This window comes from Hemitrygon akajei, chromosome 1, assembly GCF_048418815.1.
Source record: "Hemitrygon akajei chromosome 1, sHemAka1.3, whole genome shotgun sequence".
In the NCBI taxonomy this organism is placed as follows: Eukaryota; Metazoa; Chordata; class Chondrichthyes; order Myliobatiformes; family Dasyatidae; genus Hemitrygon; species Hemitrygon akajei.
The window spans coordinates 190288719-190311858 of NC_133124.1; the positions used below are offsets into that span (position 1 = coordinate 190288719).

Here is a 23140-nt window from a genome sequence, read left to right on the forward strand (position 1 = left end):
TCTCTGCACGCAACGGTCCTAGCTCATGCCTACTCCCCCCGTACCTCTTGCCCTAATAAGCACCCTCCTCAAAAGCAGTAGGGTCATGACAGCTGTCCTTAACATCCCCAGGTTATGGGCAGCAATACCAGTTATACTTCCTAGTGGGGAACCTGTGGACTCTGACAGTGTTCATTTGGTGTAAGGTTCACAAATGAAGAATTGACATGGAATGATGAATGGAGATTTTTTTTATTTAAAAGAAGAGATGGTTGTACAAAAATATTAACTTGGCATGTGGAAATCTTTTTACAAATGGTTATGGATATCGGCAGTCCCAAGTCTGAAAACTGGAAGACAGACAGACCGTTCCTTGTTCCTGAAGGACACAGATACCAACGTTGACGTGGAATTTCGGTGCAGGTTGAAACATCATTGGAAGGGTTGGTTGGCGCTCATGGTCGGACAGAGTGAAGCAATAGGGTGGCATCTTTAGTCTGGTTCTGCTCATTAATCAGGATCAGTGATTTCTGCTGATAATACTCAATCAGTTCTGGAATGTTGTTAAAGGTCTAAAAGCAAACCAAAAAAAAGTGTGAGTTAGAATACAAAGACTGCTTAGGAAAAACCCTGGCCTAGAGATGCAACATCTAGAACATACTGAGGAGACTATAGCTAGATGGTTTTGCTACTTTCAGAGGTGCCCTCCCTTCGTGACTACTTGTAGAAAGGAGGATTGGGAAGGAGACTGAAACCGGGAGATGAATGGTGGGAACGACTGGGATGGGGAGACTTTCATCGATGGGGAGCAGGATTAAAGAGGTGAGAAGATCAGGAGAGGTGATGGTGCGAGGCAAAAAGAGGCCATGAAGTGTCCTTGGCAGGTAAGGTTAAAGAGAATCCTAAGTTATACATATAGGAGCAAGAGGGTAGCTCGAGAAAGAGTGGATTCCTTAAGGATAAAGATCTATGTGTGGAGCCAGACAATGTCCTAGATAATTATTTCTCATTTGTATCCACAAGGAGAAAGTAGTAAAGGATAGTGAGTTCAGGGAGAGATGCATTATCAGTCTGCACTATGTCAGTATTAAAAAGATGGAAGTGATATATGTCTTGGAATGTATAAGGGTGGTTGAATCCCCAGAGCCAAGTAAGATTGATCCTAAAGTGGTATGGAAAAACAAGGAAGGGGAAAGCTCGAGTCCTGATGAAGATCAGCCAATAGGTAAAGCACCAGAAGATGGAGGAGAGAAAATATTGTTGCTTTATTTAAGAAGGGTATATTTGTAATGCAGTTTGATGAAAGGAGGGCAGGAGATGTCCACATGGACATTCGTAAGGCTTTAAACATGGTCTTGCTTGGTAGGCTGGTCCAGAATGTTAAAATACATAGATCTAAATTTGGCTTTGTGTTAGGAGTCATAAACTAGGAGTGGAGGAAGTCAAAGTTCAAAGTAAATTTATTATCAAAGTCCATGTATCACTATATACAACCCTGAGATTTGTTTTCTTGTGTGCATGCTCAGTAAATCTAAGAACCATAACAGAATCAATGAAGAACCACACCCAACAGGGTGGATAAACAAACAATGTGCAAAAGACAACAAACTGTGAAAATACAAAAGGGAAACAAGAGATAATAATACATGAATAGGCAATAAATATCATGAGATGGCAGGTCCTTGAAAAGGAGTCCATAGGTTGTGGGAACATTTCAATGATGGGGCAAGCGAATTTGAATGAAGTTATCCCCACTGCTTCAGGAATCTAATGGTTGAGGGGTGATAACCATTCCTGAACCTGGAGGGGTGAGTCCTGAGGTTTCTGTACCTTCTTCCTGATGGCAGCAGTGAGAAGAGAGCATGACCTGGGTGGTGGGGGTCCCTGATGATGGATGCTGCTTTCCTACGACAACATTTCGTGTAGATGTGCGCAGTGGTCGGGAGGGCTTTACCCATAATGGACTGAGCTGTATCGACTACTTTTTGTAGGATCTTCCGTTCAAGGGCTTTAGTACTTCTATAACAAGCCGCAATGCAACCAATCAATATACTCTCCACCGCACATCTATAGAAGCTTGTCAAAATTTTAGATGTTATGCCGAATCTTCATTAACTTCTAAGGATCTGAAGGCACTGCCTTGCTTTTTCTGTAATTGCACTTCCGTTAGGGCCCAGGACAGGTCCTCCGAGATGATAACGATTCAAAGTTGCTGACCCTCCCCACCTCCGGCTGCCTGATGAAGACCTCTGGTTTCATCCTCCTGAAGTCGATAATTAGCTCCTTGGTCTTGCTGACGTTGAGTGAGAGACTGTTGTGGCACCAATCAGCCAGATTTTCAATCTCCCTTCTATATGCCGATTCAGCCAACGACCGTGGTGTCGTCAGCAAATTTAAATATGGCATTGGAGCTCTGCTCAGCCACACAGTCATAAGTGCAAAGCGAGCTGAGCAGGGGGCGAAGCACACTGCCTTGTCGTGCACCAATGCTGCTGCAGATTGTGGAGATGTTTTTGCCATTTAAACTGACAGGGTTTCGCAAGTGAGGGAACAGAGGATCGAATTGCACAGGGAGGTATTGAGGCCAATATCTTGAGCCAGTAGTGTCCAACAGGGGTCAGTGCTGTGGTACACCATTGTTGCTTGTGAATTCAACTTGCATGTTAATATAGAAGTTATGATGAGTAAATTTGTAAGTTACAGGAAAGTCAGTGATTTACGGCAAGGAAGGCTGTCTTATTCAACAGTGGATATAGGTCAGATGGAAAGCTGAACAGATTTGATGCATTTTGGGAAACTGAGAAGAGGTAGGACATATACAGTAAATGGTAGGACACTAGGGAATCTGGATGAGCAGAAGGAGCTCGTAGAATTAAGTTTGTGATTCTGTGAAAGGAACAACACAGATAGATAGGGTGGTGATAGGCTGATAGCCGGATTCTTAGGTCAGGACATAGAATATAAATTTGGGACTTAATGTTGCAACTATAGATAATTCCTAGGCCACATTGGGGCTTTGGGTGTGTTACAGGGTGCCGCACTGTAGAAAGGAACACGGCTGAGCAGAGGAGATACCACCAGGATGCTGCCTGGATATTAGGACTTTAGCTATGAGAAGGGACTGGATAGATTGGACCTGCTTTTCCTGGACTGAAGGAAGCTAAAGGCTGATCTGATCAATGTATATAAGTTTATAAGAGGCGTAGATAGGGTAGGCACTCAGAGTCCATTGGTAGGGGTATCAAAATCAAGCGGGCATAGGGTTAAAGTGAGAGGAAGAAGATTTAAGTGGGACCTGAGGGATAGGTTCTGTTATACAGAGAGTGGAACGTGCTGCCAGAGGAGGTGGTAGAACCAGATACAATCACTATGTTTGAGATTCACTTAGACATTTACTCAAATAGGGAAAGCAGAGGAAGATGGTCCTAATAGGGGGAAATGGGATCAGTATAGAGGAACAAAATGGCTGACATGGACACAGGCCCAAAGGGCCTGTTTCTGGGATTAAAGCTAAACTGTATAACCTGGAATATCTAGGGACCTGAATGATTCTAGACCATAAGAGTGTGGAAGCAAGAAAGGCAACAGTCTCCCCAGCATATTTTCCAGTCCATAGCCATGCCTTACTGTTTCATAAAACCAGACACACTGATCATTTCAGTCAGTTTGCTAGAACTCAACTACTGTTTGCAGGTTAAAGTTTGCAATACACGTTGCCGCTGAAGCAAGGTCACCAAGAGAGGGGTGGGCAGAATCCATGTTGTAATTCAAGGTCACTTTTCGTACTGATGATGAACTCACGGGCAAACCTACGGAGGCTGACATCAAGGGAGGTCCCATTACATTGAGCAAAGGATGGTCGTGGCTAGATCAGTTCATGATATCAAAGAATGAGCCACCAATGGAAGTGATAGGTACAATGACAACATTTTAAAGACACTTAGACAGATATATGGTTAGGAAAGGGAATGGGCCAACCATGGTGAAATGGGACTAACTCAAGCAGACAACTTGAGTTGGCATGGACAATCTGGGCACACCTGGCATACAACTTTCCACGCATATTAAGATGAGGAACAGCCTTCTACTCACCTTCTCTCCTGCCTTCGCCTTGCCAAGAATATAGTGACTTCTGAATTCATTAGAGCGAATGGGAATGTTGAAAACTTTTCTCTGGTACAACACTGCCAAAGTATAGGGTTGGTTTTTGCTCTCTCTTGAACTAGGTCGCACTAGGAATGCACCATCCTTAGGTTTACAAAAAAAATGCGTTATTCGTTACTAGATACACTCTTACACTCTTGTTTCCTCAGCTGATTTCCATTGACTCAATTCCCTTTTGGTTAAAAAGAGCAAGGATGTAATGCTGCAGCTTTGTAAGGCATTGGTGAGACTGTGCTTGGAGTATTGTGAGCAGATTTGGCCCCTTATCTAAGAAAAGATGTGCTGGCGTCAGAGAGAAGGAGGTTCGTGAGAATGTGCTTGGGAATGAAAGGGTTATGTTAATATGAGGAGCATTTGATGGATCAGGACCTATACTCACTGGAGTTTAGAAGAATGGAGGGCAGTAGTGGAATCTCAGCGAAACCTATCAAATGTTGAAAGGCCGAGAAACAGTGGACGTGGAGAGGGTGTTACCTATAGTGGGGGAATCTAGGACCGGAGGGTACAGTTTCTTCTAAACTCCAGGATGTCCCTTTAGAGCAGAGATGAGGAATTTCTTTAGCCAGAGTGTGGTGAATCTGTGGAATTCATTGCTGTAGATGGCCAAATCACTGGGTATATTGAAAGCAGAGGGTGATTAGTAAGGACGTCAAAGGTTATGAGGAGAAGGCAGGAGAATGGGGTTGAGAGGGATAATAAATTAGCCATGAATGGTGGAGAAACTCATGGGCCGAATGAGTTAATTCTACTCCTACGTCTTATGGGCTTATGGAAAGTGCTTAAGCCCAAAGTGCAAAAATCCACCAAACTTGAAAGAGGTATGCAAGATGATGTGTCAGTACTGAAGGAGTGTACACAATATGTAGAGGTTATATATAAAGAAAGGCTATAGTTGCTCCCTCACCATTGTTGGATCGAAATCCTAGAACTCAATCCCAAACGGGAGAAAATCTGCAGATGCAGGAAATCCAAGCAACACACACAAAATGCTGGAGGAACTCAGCATCCATGGAAAAAAGTACAGTCAACGTTTTGGGCCAAAACAACAACATTTTTGGAGCAATTTTCCTAATAATGACTGCTGCCTTTTGAGAAGGTGACTCACAGGCCAGTGGCTACTGACATTTCCACGTATTGTGAATACATAATAAATATTTTATGGGTATAATGTCCTGAAGGGGATTTCAAGTGCTACTATTCAAACCCTTCTATTGGTGAAACAGGAGAAAAAACAAAATGGCCTCGGAAAGCACGGTGAAAAGCTGCTGGAGTGTGTGTGTGCTTGCGTGCTAAAGGACAATTGAGCTGAAGGAAGCACAAGGAGGAATAAAGGGGAAAACCAGAAAAATCTGCAAGTGCACGGCTATATTGCCAAGCAATATTAGGGTCATAGTAACAACATCTGGAGTCAAAGTGAGAGATTCATTTAGACATGAAACAAACCAACATGGGAACCAGTGAAGCATTTTTTTTCCCCACAATACATGCTGAAAGAAGATTGACAGTATTGAAAATCCTGTTCTACAATTCATCAGAACTTAAAAATATTTCCTGTCTTCACCAAGCGAGCTCAACCAGCCAAGTGCAATTTTTGGAAGTGGAACGTTTCGAGCAGAAATAGGGGGGTGAGATTTCTGAAATATGGCTTAGACCATTAATTTTGTCTCTTGGAATACTAATGGCTTAAACCATCCGATTAAACGGAAAAAGATTTTCAAAGTATTCCAAAGACTTAATGCTCATATTATTTTTGTACAAGAAATTCATGTGAGGAAAGAGGATAATTATCGCTTTTTTAGGTTTTGGAGGGATCAATAGTATCATTCGAATTCGAATGCCAAAGTAAAGGGAGTTTCAATTTTTATTGACTCCTCTATTGCATTTGTCCAACATGATATCTTTTCGGATCCGAATGGTAGATTTTTGTTAATTACTGGCTTACTTTTTAACAAAAAGGTTGCTATGGTTAATGTTTATGCTCCAAATGTGGATTGTCCCGATTTTTTTAAGTCCTTATTTACTTCCTTACCTAATCTAAATGAATATAAGTTAATAATGGGTGGTGACTTTAATTGTTGTTTAAATCCTTTGATGGACAAGTCTATATCTACTCAGACTTTACCTAATAAGTCGGCCACTTGTATTAACTCTTTTTTGACTGATAATGGAATTTTTGATATTTGAAGATTTCGGCATTCTAAGGACAAAGAGTTTTCATTTTTCTCACATGTTTATCATTCCTACTCAAGAATTGATTATTTTTTATTGACTCTTGTTTTATTCCATCGATAATTGGTTGTAATTATGATATTATAGCCATCTCTGATCATGCTCCAATGAAACTTACTATTAAATTTACGGATACAGCTTCTAGTGCTAGACAATGGCGATTTGATTCTACCTTACTGCAAGATCCGGATTTTATTATGTTATGAAGGAACAGATTGATTTCTTCTTTTCAACTAATTCCATGGATGATATTTCTTGCGGAACACTTTGGGACACTTTTAAAGCATATATACGTGGACAGATTATCTCCTACTCTGTTGGTCTGAGAAAACGCATTAAGAAGGAAACTTGTTTATTGGTTGATAAAATTAAAGAGATTGACAAGAAATATTTGATTACTCCTAGTAAGGAGCTTTACAAACAAAGGGTTGAACTTCAAACGGAACATAATTTATTACTTACATCTTCAATTGAAAATCAATTAATGAAAACCAGATCTGATTTTTATATACATAGTGATAAATCGGGTAAGCTGTTAGCTAGTCAATTGAAGAATGCTTTGGTTAAACGTCAAATTACTAAGATCCGTCAGCAGAATGGGGATCTGACAGTTAACCATGATGAGATAAATAAATCATTTCAAGATTTTTATACCTCCCTGTATCATTCCGAATTCCCTCATGATCGTAATACCATGTGTGATTTTCTTGGGAAATTGAATTTTCCAAAATTATCATCAGATGATCTTTCAATGTTAGAAACTCCTATTACGGATGCAGAAATTAAAGGGGTTATTTCCTCTATGAATTCTGGGAAAGCACCAGGTCCAGATGGGTATACAGTAGAATTTTTTAAATGTTTTTCCGCTACTCTTTCTCCTTGGTTATGCAGGGTTTTTGAAGAAGCAATTAGATTGTGCAATCTGCCACAATCTTTTTATAGAGCTTCCATTTCTTTAATATTGAAGAAAGATAAAGACCCTACTGACTGTGCATCCTATAGACTAATATCTTTATTGAATGTAGATTCCAAGATCTTTTCCAAGTTACTGGCATCCAGGCTGGAGAAGGTATTACCCCAAATTATTTCGGAAGATCAAACCAGTTTTATTAAAAATCGCTATTCTTTTTTCAATGTTAGGAGATTATTGAATATTGTTTATACTCCTTCACATAGCACTTCAGAACGTGTCATTTCATTAGATGCAGAGAAAGCATTTGATAGAGTTGAATGGCCATACTTATTTAATGTGCTTGAGAAGTTTAATTTTAGTCCAACAGTCATTTCCTGGATTAAACTGATATATCATACTCCAGTAGCCTCGGTGCTTACTAACAATCAAAGATCTCCCTTTTTTCATTTATTTCGGGGTACTAGACAAGGCTGTCCTCTTAGTCCATTATTATTTGATATTGCTTTAGAACCCTTGGCAATTGCTATCAGAGAATCACAGAACATTTTTGGCATTAATCGTGGGACAGATATACATAAGTTATCATTATATGCAGATGATTTATTATTATTTATTTCTGATCCTGAGAAATCCATTCCTGTAGTTTTATCATTGTTGGCTCAATTTAGTGATTTTTCCGGGTATAAATTAAATCTTAATAAGAGTGAATTGTTTCCTTTAAATAGACAGGTTTCAATTTATGGAAATTTACCTTTTAAATTAGTTAATGACTACTTTTATTTACTTAGGGATTAAAATCACAAAAAACTATAAAGACTTACTTAAGGTTAATTTTTAACCCTTAATCGATCAGATTAAATGTTTGTTTACTAAGTGGTCACCACTATCTTTATCTCTGATAGGTCGGATTAATGCTATTAAGATGGTTATTTTACCCAAGTTTTTATATATATATTTCAAGTGGTACCAATTTTTATTCCAAAATCTTTTTTTGCTAATGTTGATTCAAAAATTTCCTCATATATATGGCAGAATAAAAATCCTAGGTTAGGTAAAATATATTTACAGAAGGCAAGGAAGGAAGGTGGATTGGCATTGCCTAATTTTAGATTTTATTATTGGGCAGTTAATATCCGATATTTGATACGTTGGTTAAAGGATTGGGATATATCTTTTAGCCCTCATTGGGTGAACCTGGAAATTAAATCTGTACAAGGATTTGCATTGGGTTCTATTTTAGGGACTTCTCTTTCCTTTGCTCTTTTTTAAATTGCCGAAACAAATTGACAACCCGATAGTTAAACATACTTTACGTATATGGTTTCAATTCCGGAAATTTTTTGGGTTGACTCAGTTTGTTTCAAATATTCCTATTGTATCCAATTGCTTTTTTTATCCTTCTATTATAGACCAAGCTTATTCAGCTTGGAAGACTAAAGGATTACTACGATTTTCTGATTTATTTTTGGATAATTGTTTTATGTCTTTTGAGCAATTATCTAATAAATATAATTTGCCTAGATTTCATTTTTTTAGATATTTACAGATTAGGAATTTCTTAAATACTGTACTTCCTACTTTTCCAAATTTTGTGTCTTCAGGTATTTTGGAGAATTTGTTTGAACTAAATCCTTTTCAGAAAGGGCTAATATCAAAACTTTACAATATAATTATGAAGATACGTTCAGAGCCCTTTTATAAGACTAAAAATGATTGGGAAAGAGAACTTAACCTTACTATCCCTATTGAGAATTGGGATAAAATTCTTCAATTAGTTAATACATCATCTATATGTGCTAAGCATTCATTAATACAGTTTAAAGTTGTGCACAGGGCTCATATGTCCAAGGATAAATTGGCTCATTTTTATTCCTATATAAATCCTATTTGTGACAGATGTCATTCTGAGATAGCGTCTTTAACTCATATGTTCTGGTTGTGTCCGCTTTTGAAAAAATATTGGAAAGATATTTTTGATATTATTTCTGCGGTATTGAACATTGATTTACAACCTCATCCTATTACTGCAATTTTTGGTTTACCAATGATGGACTCACTCCATCTATCCTCTTCCACTTGTCGAATAATTGCATTTCTTACATTAATGGCTAGAAGATCTGTTTTGTTGAATTGGAAAGAAATTAATCCTCCTACCGTATTTCATTGGTTTTCTCAAACTATGTTATGTCTAAATTTAGAAAAAATTAGAAGTGTTGTATTTGATACTTCTATTAAATTTGAAAAGATATGGAGACCATTTATTCAATATTTTCATATGATGTAATATGACCCTGTTCCAAGCCTATTTGTTTTACCAGTTTCGATTTTATATGTTGAGAGGATCGGAGTTGACGACACTGATGATTTTGTATTTTTGTGAGATATTATAAACAGCCCTTTTTTTTCCATTTTTTCTTTTCCTCTTTTTTCTTTTTTGTTTTTTTTTCCTTATTAGTGATTAGATTATTTGATTAGTTTTTTTACATAATTTTTTTTCTTTTTCTTTTTTCTGCTTTTTTTAATATATATTATGATATACCTAGGTTTGCCTTGTTTATTTGTATATTGTATCGTCCATGATTTGGGAATACTCATTTATACTGTAATCATTGCTTATGTATTCTTTCATGTTCAGTTGAAATGTGTATGTTTGTAATCCCATTATCTATGTATCAATTTTATTTTGTTGATATTAATAACAATAATAAAAAGAAAAAAAAGAAATGGGGGGGTGAAGGAAATCTGACGCCTACCTTGCCGTTTTCAAACAATGCAGCTTCTGCTGTCTTTCGATCACACTTGCTTGCAAACCAGGGTTTAGCTTGTAAACTGGCATTCTGTGGAGTATGATAAAAAGATATTTTTCATTTATTGCATGATATTAGATTTTCTCTATCCCACCTGACAAGCACAGTGAAAGAAAATTAGTCATGGTGCAAGTGAGTGGAAGATCCGGCATCACTTCCTTAATGGCCCTGCTGCATCTTTGCTTTGTGAGGAAGAATTAAATCTAACCATCTTAATGAATCACAGGAGCTGCAGTGCACAGCTTCTAACCTCTACATGCATCAGGTGTTTGGAAGATGACACCACTGGTGGAGTTACCACTCAATATTTTAATCTGGAAAGTTCAAATGGAGGGTAGTACTTTGAGTAATTTTGCTTCTAGAACCATGGGAAAGAAGAACGTAGACTATCTAATCACTGACCTGGTCTCTACAATGGTAAGACACCTCAGTAACTTGAAAGCAGCAGCTTTTTAATCTTATTTGCAAGAATTGAATTGACTTTATTTCTTCATTTCTTACCTCCTTCACATACATGAGGAGCAAAAATCTTTACATTACATCTCCGTCTAACTGTGCAACGTGCAATCATAGTAATTTATCATAATTTATAATAAATAGAACAGTCAATGTAATATGGAGTACACTCAAATCAGCGTGAGTTCATTAGTCTGATGGCCTGGTGGAAGAAGCTGTCCTGGAGCCTGTTGGTCCTGGCTTTTATGCTACGGTACCATTTCCCGGATGGTAGCAGCTGGAATAGATTGTGGTTGGGGTGACTCAGGTCCCCAGTGATCCTACGGGCCCTTTTTACACACCTGTCCTTGTAAATGTCCTGAATCATGGGAAGTTCACAACTACAGATGCGCTGGGCGGTCCGAACCACTCTCTGCAGAGTCCTGCAATTGAGGGAAGTACAGTTCCCATACCAGGCAGTGATACAGCCAGTCAGGATGCTCTCAATTGTGCCCTTGTAGAAAGTTCTTGGGATTTGGTGGCCCATACCAAACTTCTTCAACCGTCTGAGGTGAAAGAGGCCTTTTTCACCACACAGTTGGTGTGTACAGACCACAGGAGGTCCTCAGTGATGTGGATGCTGAGGAACTTGAAGCTGTTCACCCTCTCAACGCCAGATCTATTGATGTCAATAGAGGTTAGCCTGTCTCCATTCCTCCTGTAATCCACAAACAGCTCCTTTGTTTTTGCCACATTGAGGGAGAGGTTGTTTTCCTGACACCACTGTGTCAGAGAGATGACTTCTTCCCTGTAGGCCACCTCGTAATTGTTTGAGATAATGTAGTGTCGTCTGCAAATTTAATTAGCAGATTAGAGCTTCCCTCCGCTTTGATAGCCTTTGCTCTCCACTCTGTCCTGTCCCACCTGGGAAATGCCAGGCTGCTGGTTATAGACTTCATTTCGGTGTTTAACACTTCCATAGCCCAGAAACTGGTGGACCTCAACGCTTCCCTCTGCAACTGGATCCTGGACTTAAGGCCACAGTCAGTCCATGTGGGCAGCAACGTCTCTACTCTGTGAGCAGCCTCATCACGCACAATGATGAGTCAGAGTACGGAGATGAAAAGAGCGGCTGGTGGACTGGTGTGAGAAGGACGACCTAAGCCTGTACATGGAGAACACCAAGGAACTTATTTGTGAGCTTCAGGAAGATGCAGACAAATCATCCTGCTCTGCATTTACATGGCTCCTCCATAGACAGAGTTGAGTGCACCAAATTCCTGGGAGTTCACATCACGGATGACCTCTCCTGGTCCCTTAACATCACCCGCCTGAACAAGAAGGCACAGCAGTGCCTCCACTTCCTAATGAAATCGAGGAAAGTGAGGCTCCCCCTACCCCATCTTAACTGCATTCTACAGGAGCACCACTGGGAGCATCCTGACAAGTTGCATCTCCATCTGGTATGGGAGCAGTTGGGCATCAGGCCGCTAGTCCCTACAAAGGACTGTGAGAATGGCTGAGGAGATCACACAGTCTCTCTACGATCCATCCACCAGGGGCATTTATCAGCAGCGCTGCATACACAGGGCTCCCACCCATCCAGTCACGTTCCTCTTTGACTTTCTATCATCACGATGCATAAACACAAGAACGGTCCGAGTGGAAACAGTTTCTTCCCTCAGGCCATTAGGCTTCTGAACTCCCTGCCATATCGCATTCAAAGTGTCACTGTTCTGTACCTTACAATACTTAATCTATGCACTTTAGTTTGCTTATTTATATCTGTAGATGTTATCCTTACCTTCGTAAGTTACTATGTGTTAAGTGTACAACAGTGCTGTACATCCTGCTTTGGAGAAACATCTCATTTGACAGTATGCATGTACTGTATATAGTTAAATGGAAGTAAACTTGACTTAATGTTCTCAATGACATATTCAGGAAATGTGGTATGTTCAGGTAAAGAAATGCAATATTTCCAAAGAAATCTAGCATTGACTAAATTAGTAATCTTATCCACAGTGTCTTGTTATCTCACGTGCCTGCCCTATTCCAGGCTTTTAGATAGATAGATAGATAGATAGATAGATAGATAGATAGATAGATAGATACTTTATTCATCCCCATGGGGAAATTCAACTTTTTTCCAATGTCCCATACACTTGTTGTAGCAAAACTAATTACATACAATACTTAACTCAGTAAAAAATATGATATGCATCTAAATCACCATCTCAAAAAGCATTAATAATAGCTTTAAAAAGTTCTTATCAGTACTTTCCAGCCACAGTCCCAGCTTCCACTGTATATAAACAAGTTCTTCTACTGATATTCTAAATCTTGCCATTAGCTCTTAGTCCACAAAGACATACATTTTAAATTTCTCATCCCTCGGTATATAACCCACTATCTTTCTAAAAACTCTTCTCTCTCTCCCACTTTCTCCCACTCTCTCCCACTCTCTCTCCCTCCCTCCTCCCTCCCCTCTCCCTCTCTCTGCTCCTCTCTCTCTCCCAGTCCCTCTCCCTCCCATTCCCTCTCCCCGTCCCTCTCCCTCCCTCTCCTTCTCTCTCCCTCTCCTTCTCTCTCCCTCCCCTCTCCCTCTCTCTCCTCCCCCTCTCTCACTGTCTCTCTCTCCCAGTCCCTCTCCGTCTCCCCATCCCTCTCTGTCCCTCCCCTCCCTCTCTCCCTCCTCTCTCCCTCTCTCTCCTCCTCCCTCTCTCACTCTCTCTCTCTCCCAGTCCCTCTCCCTCCCATTCCCTGTCCCCCGTCCCTCTCCCTCCCATTCCCTCTCCCCCTCCCTCTCCCTCCCTCTCTCTCCCTCCCCTCTCCCTCTCTCCTCTCCCTCTCTCTCACTGTCTCTCTCTCCCAGTCCCTCTCCCTCTTCCCATCCCTCTCCCTCCCTCCCCTCCCTCTCTCCCTCCTCTCTCCCTCTCTCTCCTCCTCCCTCTCTCTCACTCTCTCTCTCTCTCCCAGTCCCTCTCCCTCCCATTCCCTGTCCCCCTGTCCCTCTCCCTCCCTCTCCCCTGTTCCCCTCTCTTTCCCTCCTGAACTGCACTGGGGCACACCCAAGCCAAAATGTCTAAATTCTTCCTGACAAGTTGTAATCAGGGCCTTACAACTGGACCTCAGAGAAGTAAATGACCAGGGGTTCACTGGACCAACACCCACCTCTCCACCAGGACTCTGCAAAGAAGATGCCACGCTGCCACTCACGTTCCCTGACGACAGAAGACACAACAGATGAAGAAGTATAACATGACAAATCTGCTGAAATTTCTATTCTAAGACGTTCACCACTTTATTCTTGTTCATCATTTCTTTATCCTCTATCAACCAGTTAGTGAAGTTAATTATGATTGGAAGAGTTATGGAAAAATCAAATACAAACTGGTAGCATGAGGGTTAACGTGATATTATTACAACTCGGGGCGTTCAGGAGTTTAAAGTTCAATTTCGATGACTACAGTATTTTTCCCGTTTATTTTTCTGTTTGTGCTTGTGGGGGAGAGAGGGAGAAATGGGGGAGTAAGGAGAGAGATTTATTTAGAATTATTGCTGAATTGAAGTAATTATATGACGTTCTTCCCTGAGAAGTAACCACAAGGGATAGCAAACCTTCAACAAATGAACACATTTTGCAGTGAAATTCAGACAAATTCCTTTGTCTATTTCTACTCATGTTGATTTGCCGTCTTGCTAATTAGCCACCTTTTCTATATAATAGCTGTCACAGCGTTGTTGATGAAAATCTAATTACCTTCAGGATATATATATGAGATGTATATGCAATATAAATGAATGTTGTGTCCCATCCCCAAGGTATCTCATTATATAGATGCAAATATCCCAAAATCCAAACATGTACAAAGTTCAAAACATTTTGGATCAGAGGTATTCAACTTGTAGCATCACTTCCAGTAAGATGGTGGTACAGTCACAGTGGCTTCTCCAGGTCAAACCAAAGGTATAATTGTTTGTCCTTTATGTTTTTTTGTGCAATCACAAGACACTGCTGGATAATAAAAACTTCAAGTACTGCAGGTCTACCCACTAGCGAGTTGCTGGAGAGTGATGGAGCTAGACGTATTCCATACCATGTTGTCTCCTGGACTTGGTATATACTGTTGATGTGCAGAGGCAGTGCGTGGTCCAACAAATGGTGCAGGTCATTGTCTTTGTCGTTTTTATTGTGATCACAAGACTCTGTTGGACATTGGTAATGGAGAATACTGCGAGTCCGGTTCACTTGTTCTTTGGGAAGACCGATGGTGGGGGCGCCGCATTGCCTCGGCTGTGGTACAGACCAGGCCCTCGTGCCGCAGTGGTGTCTGTTGCAGCTGTTCAGGAGAGGAGATGCTGGAGGCGGTGGAGGAGAGAGCAAAGTCCTCTGTGTGCGCTGTGGAACCTGTACAGTGTTTGGGGCTGCCCTCCAGTGTTCGCTCGGTGGAAGTCAAGCTGGCTGAGAACAACATGCCATCAACGCCAGTTTACAGGCCACGCCATTCAGGGACTTCAGCTGTGTTATTATTTTTTGCGACTGCATGTTTCTTGCTATTGTAACTATTTGTGCTGTGTGCCGTTGGCACTGTGTTTTGCACCTTGGTGCCGAAGCAATCCTTGTTTCATTTGGCTATACTCGTGTATGGTTGAATGACAACTAAACTTGAATATAACATGGAGAAGCGGCTTTCAGTGTCTGAGTTAAACTCAAGTTTGCTAGTGAGAGGAAAAAGTCAAGTGCATCCTTTCACAGCCAGTGCTCATTGTCTGTTCCTTCACCTAGTTTTCAGATAGTTGTCTAATGTCACTTACCCACGCAGTTTTCCTGCATTCTTGGGAAGGATCTACTGCAAATTAAAGCAGACAGGGTTAGGGTTAACTGAGAACCATAAATGCAGTAAGATGATGCACCACAAAAAAAAAAGTCTTGGAAGTACTCAGAAATCATTCAACGTCTGTGGAAAGAGATGACGTTTCAGGTCCGAAACCCTTCAACTGCTGAAGGGAGAAAACAAGCTAGTTTTCATTGTGGAGAAGTGGGGTGGGTATAGAGGGATGATAAATACGTATATTAGTTTATTATTGTCAGATGTACCAATGTACAGTGGAAAACTTCGCAGGTCATTTCATCACAACTCTGCATTGAGGTGGTATAAGGGAAAACAGCAACAGTATCTCCTGTTCTTGAATGACGACACATTCATGATGTTCTGCTGAAGATGCAAGAATGGACAAGGATTGTCTATATTTGTTTACTGAGTCACATCGTGGAATAGGGCTTTCCGGCCCTTCGAATTGCCCCACCCAGCGACCCCCGATTTAATCCTAGCCTCATCAGGGGACAATTTACAACGACCAATTAACTTATCAACCGGGATGTCCCTGGACTGAAGGAAGAGATCGGGGCACCTGGAGGAAACCCACACAGTCACAGGGAGAACAAATAAACTCCTTAGCGGCAGCGATGGGAATTGAATCTGGTTTGCTGGTACTGCAAAATGTTGTGCTAACCACTACTCTACCCTTCCGTTCCTATTTAATCTCTCACAGCAGCAGCCTGGGCACCATATGATAAGAATGCAATGAAAAGCCCCTGTTTCCACCAATAGATCTCCAATAATGTCCCCGGTTGATAGTACCAGCACAGAAAAGTCTATTCAGCCCATCTAGTGCATGTCAAACTGCCTAGTCCCATTGACCAGCAGCAGGACTATAGTCCTCCACACCCCTCCCATCCATACACTTATCCAAACTTCTCTGTAATGTTGGAATCGAACCCATATTAATTCCATTAACCCACTTAATTCCATCCGGGCTGAGATACTAGATGAATTGCTGATGACTAATGGATCCATCAGTTGGTCTGTGAACCTCCACTAGTCCCCACGTTGCCACGGCTGCTTCAACAACAGGTTTGTTTTCCCAACTAGTGCGATAAATAGAGAACAGATTTCTCCAGAATCAAGCCAGGATACAGTCACTTACCTCTGAACGAATGGAGTTGGCACAAGTAGACCAAATCTAGGTTGACTCTGTGGAATTGCCATTGAAGATCTCCTTCGAACTTCTGTATACAAAGAATGTCTTGTGTAGTAAGAGACTTGTATTTATAGGATAAACTTAACAAGATCAGAACCTTCTCTTATACTGTTGAGAGGATAATTGTCATATCGCTGCACACACAGCTCAACACTCCCATTACAGCAGGGGAAAGGAAAAGGCTTCAGAGAAATGCGGTTGATGCTGAGAATCCACCACCTTAGGTCATGCTCTATGTCCATTACTTCTAAAAGCATTTTGATTGAATTCTTACTTAGGCTTCTCACAGATCTTGAGATTGTAACATTGGAAATGTTTGTTACGTATTGAGTGTTGTGCATTCAGATACACAAGCTAGTTTGTGGTATTCCTAGGCACATAGGTTATGGTAACTGTTATTGTTTCCTAGTGAATACTCTTTGGTCGTTGAATGAATTTTTGGAATTAGATGCTTTAAAGTTAATTTGATCTGCACATCTTTAACAGACAGTGTTGACAAGAATTAAAACATATAAAAAGTGTTAGCAATTGATCTGTTGTAAACATAGAAACATAGAAAATAGGTGCAGGAGTAGGCCATTCGACCCTTTGAGCCTGCACTGCCATTCAGTATGATCATGGCTGATCATCCAACTCAGATCCCTGTACCTGCTTTCTCTCCATACCCCCTGATCCCTTTAGCCACAAGGGCCATATCTAACTTCCTCTTAAATATAGCCAATGAACCGGCCTCAACTGTTTCCTGTGGCAGAGAATTCCACAGATTCACCACTCTCTTTGTAGATGGAAAGGATACGGTGTTGTGAGATTGAGAATAAAAGAGAAATTAAAATATGTACCTTCTGAAGGTAGGACAAGTTTCCCGGGAATCTGGAAAAAAGAAACTTACATTCTAAGTTTTGCTTTTAAGAAAGTAACTATGATTTAATTTAAAGATTAAATAATTATTTTTAAAAATCTATGTTTGCAGGAAGAGGAATGATTTATTATTATTCACGTTAAAAATACGTTCTCCCGCAAACGTTCTCCTCCAAAACAATACGTTCTGGAGCAATCTTGTTAGTATTGTCCCAAGTAGTCTTATCCTGATATGTTGTAATTGAATGGAAAATTCCCAGATTCCTTCCCTGATATGAGTGGAGTCAGGCAAGGCAGCAAATCCATTTCTTCACACTCTTTAGTAAAGTCAGGAATAAACCTTCAGCTGTCTGCTACACTTTGTACTAAGGCAGTTATGGTCACATATCCCACGGACACTCAATGTTCAGGGCTCAGAAATGAGGATGGACTACGTATGAGGTAAAGGCACCTGTGGGTGCAAGCACCAGGGAACTTAAAGGGAATAAAACTGGAAAGTTGAAATTTTCTCATCTGATTTTTAAAAAACTATTTAACAATCCTTTAACACAAGAAGTGTGAAGCAGGGAAAAAAGAAAATATTGCTAGATTTTGAGAAGAATTCAATTGAAAGCAGAAATTCTGCAGGTGCTGGAAATCTGAGCAGCACACACAAAATGCTGGAGGAGCTCAGCAGGCCAGGCAGCATCTAGGAAAATAGTACATTCGACATTTTAGGCCAAAACCCTTTGGCAGAACTCTTTAGAATGTTTTCAGACTCAGCTAATCAGGCAACATCTGTGGAAAGAGAAAGTTTCAGGATGGAAAACCTTTGTTGGAAGTAAGAAAACGAGGAATTAGTTTGAAGGTACTAAAAGCTGATCTTCCCTGGGGTGACCCCCCCCCCCCCCCCCCCCCGTGTGCAGTTTTGGACTTCACACCTAAAGGTGCATATTCAGATTATCATTCTCAGAAAGGAGAATTGAATAAAATCAGTTTATATTCACAGGAGGTTAGAAGATTGAGAGACAATCTCACAAATTCCAATAAGGATTAGATACACAGGAGACTGCAGATACCAGAATCTGGAGCGAGAAGCAACCTGCTGGAGGAGGCCAGCAACCCGTCCTGATGCAGGGTTTTGGCCCAAAACATCAACTATTTCTCTCCTCTCACAGACGCTGCTCAACCTGCCGAGTTCCTCCAGCAGATTGGGGGCACCATGGTAGCTAGCAGTTAGCGCGGCTCCTCGAGGTTCGGAGCTCATTTCCGAAGCCGCCTGTAAGGCGAGTGTAAGCCTACGTCCCTCCCATGAACGTGTGGGTTGCCTCCACCTGCCCTGGTTTCCTCCCACTTTCCAGTGACCTCCTGATTAGTAGGTTGATGGGTCATTGTAAGTTGTCCTGTGATTAGGCTTGGGTTAAATAGGTGGGTTGCTAGGCGATGAGGCTCGTTTGGCCAGAAGGGCCTGCACTCTAAAATAAAAAGATCTTTTGTTGCTCTGAAAGGGATTGATCGGGCCTGTGCTGAGAGGCTGACTCATCACGCTGGAGGCCCAGCAGCTGTTTCAGGATAAGGGAACGCCCATTAGGATTGAACGACGAGGATTTCTTTCCAGTCAGAGAGTTGCGAGGCTTTGAAACTTTTGAACTCCCGTGAGTGTGCATTTGCATTCACTGAACGTATAGGATGTATAAGACATTGAGAGGCATTGATCATGTGGATGGCCAGAGGCCTTTTTCCCCAGGGCTCAAATGGCTAACACGAGGGGCATAGTTTTAAGATGCTTGGAAGTAGGTTCAAGGGGGATGTCAGGGGTAAATTTTTCACACAGCGAGTGTGTGGAATGGGCTGCCGGCGATGATGGTAGAGACGTATACAATAGGGTCTTTTAAGAGACTCTTAGATAAGTACACGAAGCTTACAAAAACAGAAGGCTATGCAGCAGGGAAATTCCAGGCAGTTTCTAGAGTAGGTTACATGGTCGGCACAACATTGTGGGCCGAAGGGCCTGTAATGTGTTGTAGATTGCTATGTTCTATGCTCTATAAGTGTGTCTGGGGAGAAGTGAATAAAATGAAGGAGTAAGGACACTGTGGCAGTGGATCAGTCAAGATACCAAATAGAGGAGTATGTTTATGGGGAAGAGTGACATACTCTTGGTTTATTTCTTCTGGTCTTTACCATCTCCAGGCTTGGACTGAATTCAGAACACGGCATCGAAATGATATGTAGGAATTCTGAAGGAAAAGCAGGGAATGCTGCAGCTATAGGACCAGATCTAGTGGATCTAATGGGGAGATGTTGTGAATACTTTGGGAAGACTCTCTATCGTTTTACCTAGTGGAGCATAAGACAATGAGGCCACAAGATACAGGAGCAGATTTAGGCCATTTGGCCCTCGAGTCTGCTCCACCATTTCATCATGGCTGATCAATCTTCTCTCTCAGCCCCAATCTCCTGCCTTCTCCCCGTATCCCTTCATGCCTTGACAAATCAAGAGTCTATCAACCTCTTTCTTAACTATTTCCAATGACTTCTAGATTCACCACTCTCTGCCTAAAGAAATTCTTCCTCATCTCCATTCTGAAAGGACTCCCCTCTATTCTGAGGCTGTGTCCTCTAGTCTTACTCCCCCACCATAGGAAACATCCTCTCCACAACCACTCTTTCGAGCCATTTCAACATTTGATTGGTTTCAATGAGGTCACCCCTCGTTCTTCTGAATTCCAGTGAGTAGAGGCCCAGAGCCATCAAGTGCTCTTCATATGACAAGCCTTTCAATCCCAGAATCATTTTTGAAAACTTCCTTTTAACCCTTTCCAATGCCAGCACATCCTTTCTTAGATAAGGGGCCTAAATCTGCATTACATCCTTGCTTTTATATTCTAGTCATCTTGAAATGCATGCTAACATCACATTTGCCTTCCTCACCACTGATTCAAACTACAAATTAACCTTTGGGGAATCCTGCACAAGGACTCCCAAGTCCCTTTGCACCTCAGATTTTTGAATTTTCTCTCATTTAGAAAATAATCTAGGCTTTTATTTCTTCTACCTAAATGCATGGCCACACACTTCCCAACACTGTATTCCATCCGCCACTTTGTCGCCCACTGTCTAAGTCCTTCTGTAGCTTTTCTACTTCCTCAAAACTACCTGCCCCTCCATTTATCTTTGTATCATCTGCAAAAACTTGGCCACAAAGCCATCAACTCTGTCACACAAATCATTGACACATAACATAAAAAGAATCAGCCCCAACTCAGACCCCTGAGGAACACCACTAGTCTTTGGCAGCCAACCAGAAAAGGCTCCCTTTAATCCCATTCTTCGCCTCCTGCCAATCAGCCACTGCTTTATCCGTGCTAGAATCTTTCCTGTAATACCATGGTTTCGCAGTTTGTTATGCAGCCTCGTGTGTGGCACCTTGTCAAAGGACTTCTGACAATGCAAGTACACAACAACAACCGATTCTCCTTTGTCTATCCTGCTTGTTATTTCTTCAAAGAATTCCAACAGATTTGTCAGCCAAAATTTTCCCTTAAAGAAACCCATGCTAACTATGGCCTATTTTATCATGTGCCTCCAAGTACACCAAAACATGGAAACATAGAAAATAGGTGCAGGAGTGGGCCATTTGGCCCTTTGAGCCTGCACCGCCATTCAGTATGATCATGGCTGATCATCCAACTCAGAACCCTGTACCTGCTTTCTCTCCATACCCCCTGATCCCTTTAGCCACAAGGGCCATATCTAACTTCCTCTTAAATATAGCCAATGAACTGGCCTCAACTGTTTCCTGTGGCAGAGAATTCCACAGATTCACCACTCTCTGTGTGAAGAAGTTTTTCCTCATCTCGGTCCTAAAAGGCTTCCCCTTTATCCTTAAACTGTGACCCCTCATTCTGGACTTCCCCAACATCGGAAACAATCTTCCTGCATCTAGCCTGTCCAATCCCTTTAGAATTTTATACGTTTCAATAAGATCCCCCCTCAATCTTCTAAAACCAGCAAGTCTTTTATTGTAATTGTATCTCACCATACTTATGCACATGGTAATAAATTTGACTTGACCTTATCCAGCAGTTTCCAATGTTAACATCGAAATTTCAACAAAAGTTTTAATTCAACACTTCGATGCAACTTTACTCTCGAGGTCATGGGCTGCCGTTACGTTTTGCTGTAACCTCAGCTACGTTCTTCGTTCAGTTCTTTTTGCATACGGTTCAGCGACAATACTCACTGATTTTCCGACAGGAGCGGCAGGAGTCCCCCTGAAAGATAATACACTTTTATGAATTCACGACCTAATGCTCTAGGAGAAACACAATCCTTGGAAAGCAAAGGGAGAGGGAGAGAGGGATACTTCTATCCAATATGATCACCAGAATCTTGAGAAAATGTCCAGCGTCGTGCTAAAGAAGAGAGTGCAGCAAGCCATAGAGTGGTGGGGGTTTGTTGTGGCAAATGCGGTGAGAGAGGGTCTCACAGAACTCCCATTGAACGGATGAGTAAAGGCAGGCATGTCTTGAACTAAAGAAGATCGGCTTCACTTACACTGGAGGTAAACTTGGCAGTGACCTGGGACTATGTATAGTTTTATTTCCTTTCCCTGCAAAAAAGAAAGAAGAGCTGAAATGTAATCTATGCGAAGGGCATGGCAGAGTTTTTCAGTCAGCGCAGACAGGAAGAATAGTTATTCTGCCACTCACTAATTTAGTGCATTGAATTTACCAAATATGCACCGCCTGATTTTTCTCTCCACTGGTGCTGTACCTTTCTGCTTCCCCAAAACCCTTTAACATTAAGAGTTCCAAAGTCTAGGTAGAAGACATTGGTGGAGACTTACTGTAGGGGCTGGGGCCCGCATTATGCACTTGTCATTCCATTTTAACCCCCAATATTGGCCGCTGCCTTCTATTTAACCGCAGGAGTGACAGCATCACAATCGAACCCAACTCTCACCAAGAAATAGGTGGACCCAGTGAACATTGTGGCAGGAAGGGCCGCTCAAAGATAAAATGAAGGAACATGTGCTTGGAGGCAGAGGATGTGAGCGGGGTGCTAAGTGAGCACTTTCCATCTGCACTTACCAAGGAGAAGCACGTGGAGGATAGTGAGATCAGTGCTAATATGCTAGAGCTTTTTGAGATAAAGGAGGTAGTGTTGGGTTTCCAGGGCCAGGTTATTGAGAGAGGCAAGAGATGAGGTTGCTGGGGCATTGATCATATCTTCTCTAGTCGCAGGCAAAATCCCAGAGGATTCCCACAGCAAACAGCCAATGTCGTTCTGTTGTTTAAGAAAGGGAATAGAGATAATCATAAGACTATTAGGAGCAGAATTAGGCCATCAGCCATTGGGTCTGCTCCAACATTCCGTCGTGGCTGATTTATTATCCCACTTGGCCGTATTCTCCTGCCTTCTCCCCTTAACCTTTGACACCCTGATTAATCAGAAACTTATTAACCTCCGCTTTAAGTATTCTCAAATCCTGGAAACTATAGAGCAGCGAATCTTCTGTCAGTGCTGAGGAAGCTATTGGGAAGGATTTGTGGGGTTAGGATTTATGAGTATTTGGAAAGCCATGTCCTAATTAGAGACAGTGACCATGGCTTTGAGAGGGGCATAGTAAAGTGACTGAGATGTTCAAGGAGATGATGAACATGATTGATGAAGGTAGAAGTATGAATGTTATCAACGTGTATTTCAAGTGAGGAATTTGTCAAGG

At 41.5% G+C, this 23140-nt stretch overlaps 1 protein-coding gene across 1 annotated transcript in view; it reads right to left on the minus strand.

Moving 5' to 3' along the window:
- Positions 1 to 282: 282 nt before the first annotated feature.
- Positions 283 to 23140, minus strand: part of LOC140738608 (B-cell linker protein) — a 51026-nt gene continuing 28168 nt past the window's right edge. Inside the window, exons 7-15 of the mRNA XM_073066190.1 lie at positions 21970 to 22024; positions 21656 to 21686; positions 17412 to 17442; positions 16519 to 16600; positions 15346 to 15380; positions 13702 to 13751; positions 10039 to 10122; positions 4072 to 4227; positions 283 to 551 (exon numbers count right to left, since the gene is read on the minus strand). Of these exons, the coding sequence (XP_072922291.1) occupies positions 435 to 551; positions 4072 to 4227; positions 10039 to 10122; positions 13702 to 13751; positions 15346 to 15380; positions 16519 to 16600; positions 17412 to 17442; positions 21656 to 21686; positions 21970 to 22024 (641 nt within the window). The 3' untranslated portion in view covers positions 283 to 434. The remainder of the gene's footprint in view (positions 552 to 4071; positions 4228 to 10038; positions 10123 to 13701; positions 13752 to 15345; positions 15381 to 16518; positions 16601 to 17411; positions 17443 to 21655; positions 21687 to 21969; positions 22025 to 23140) is intronic.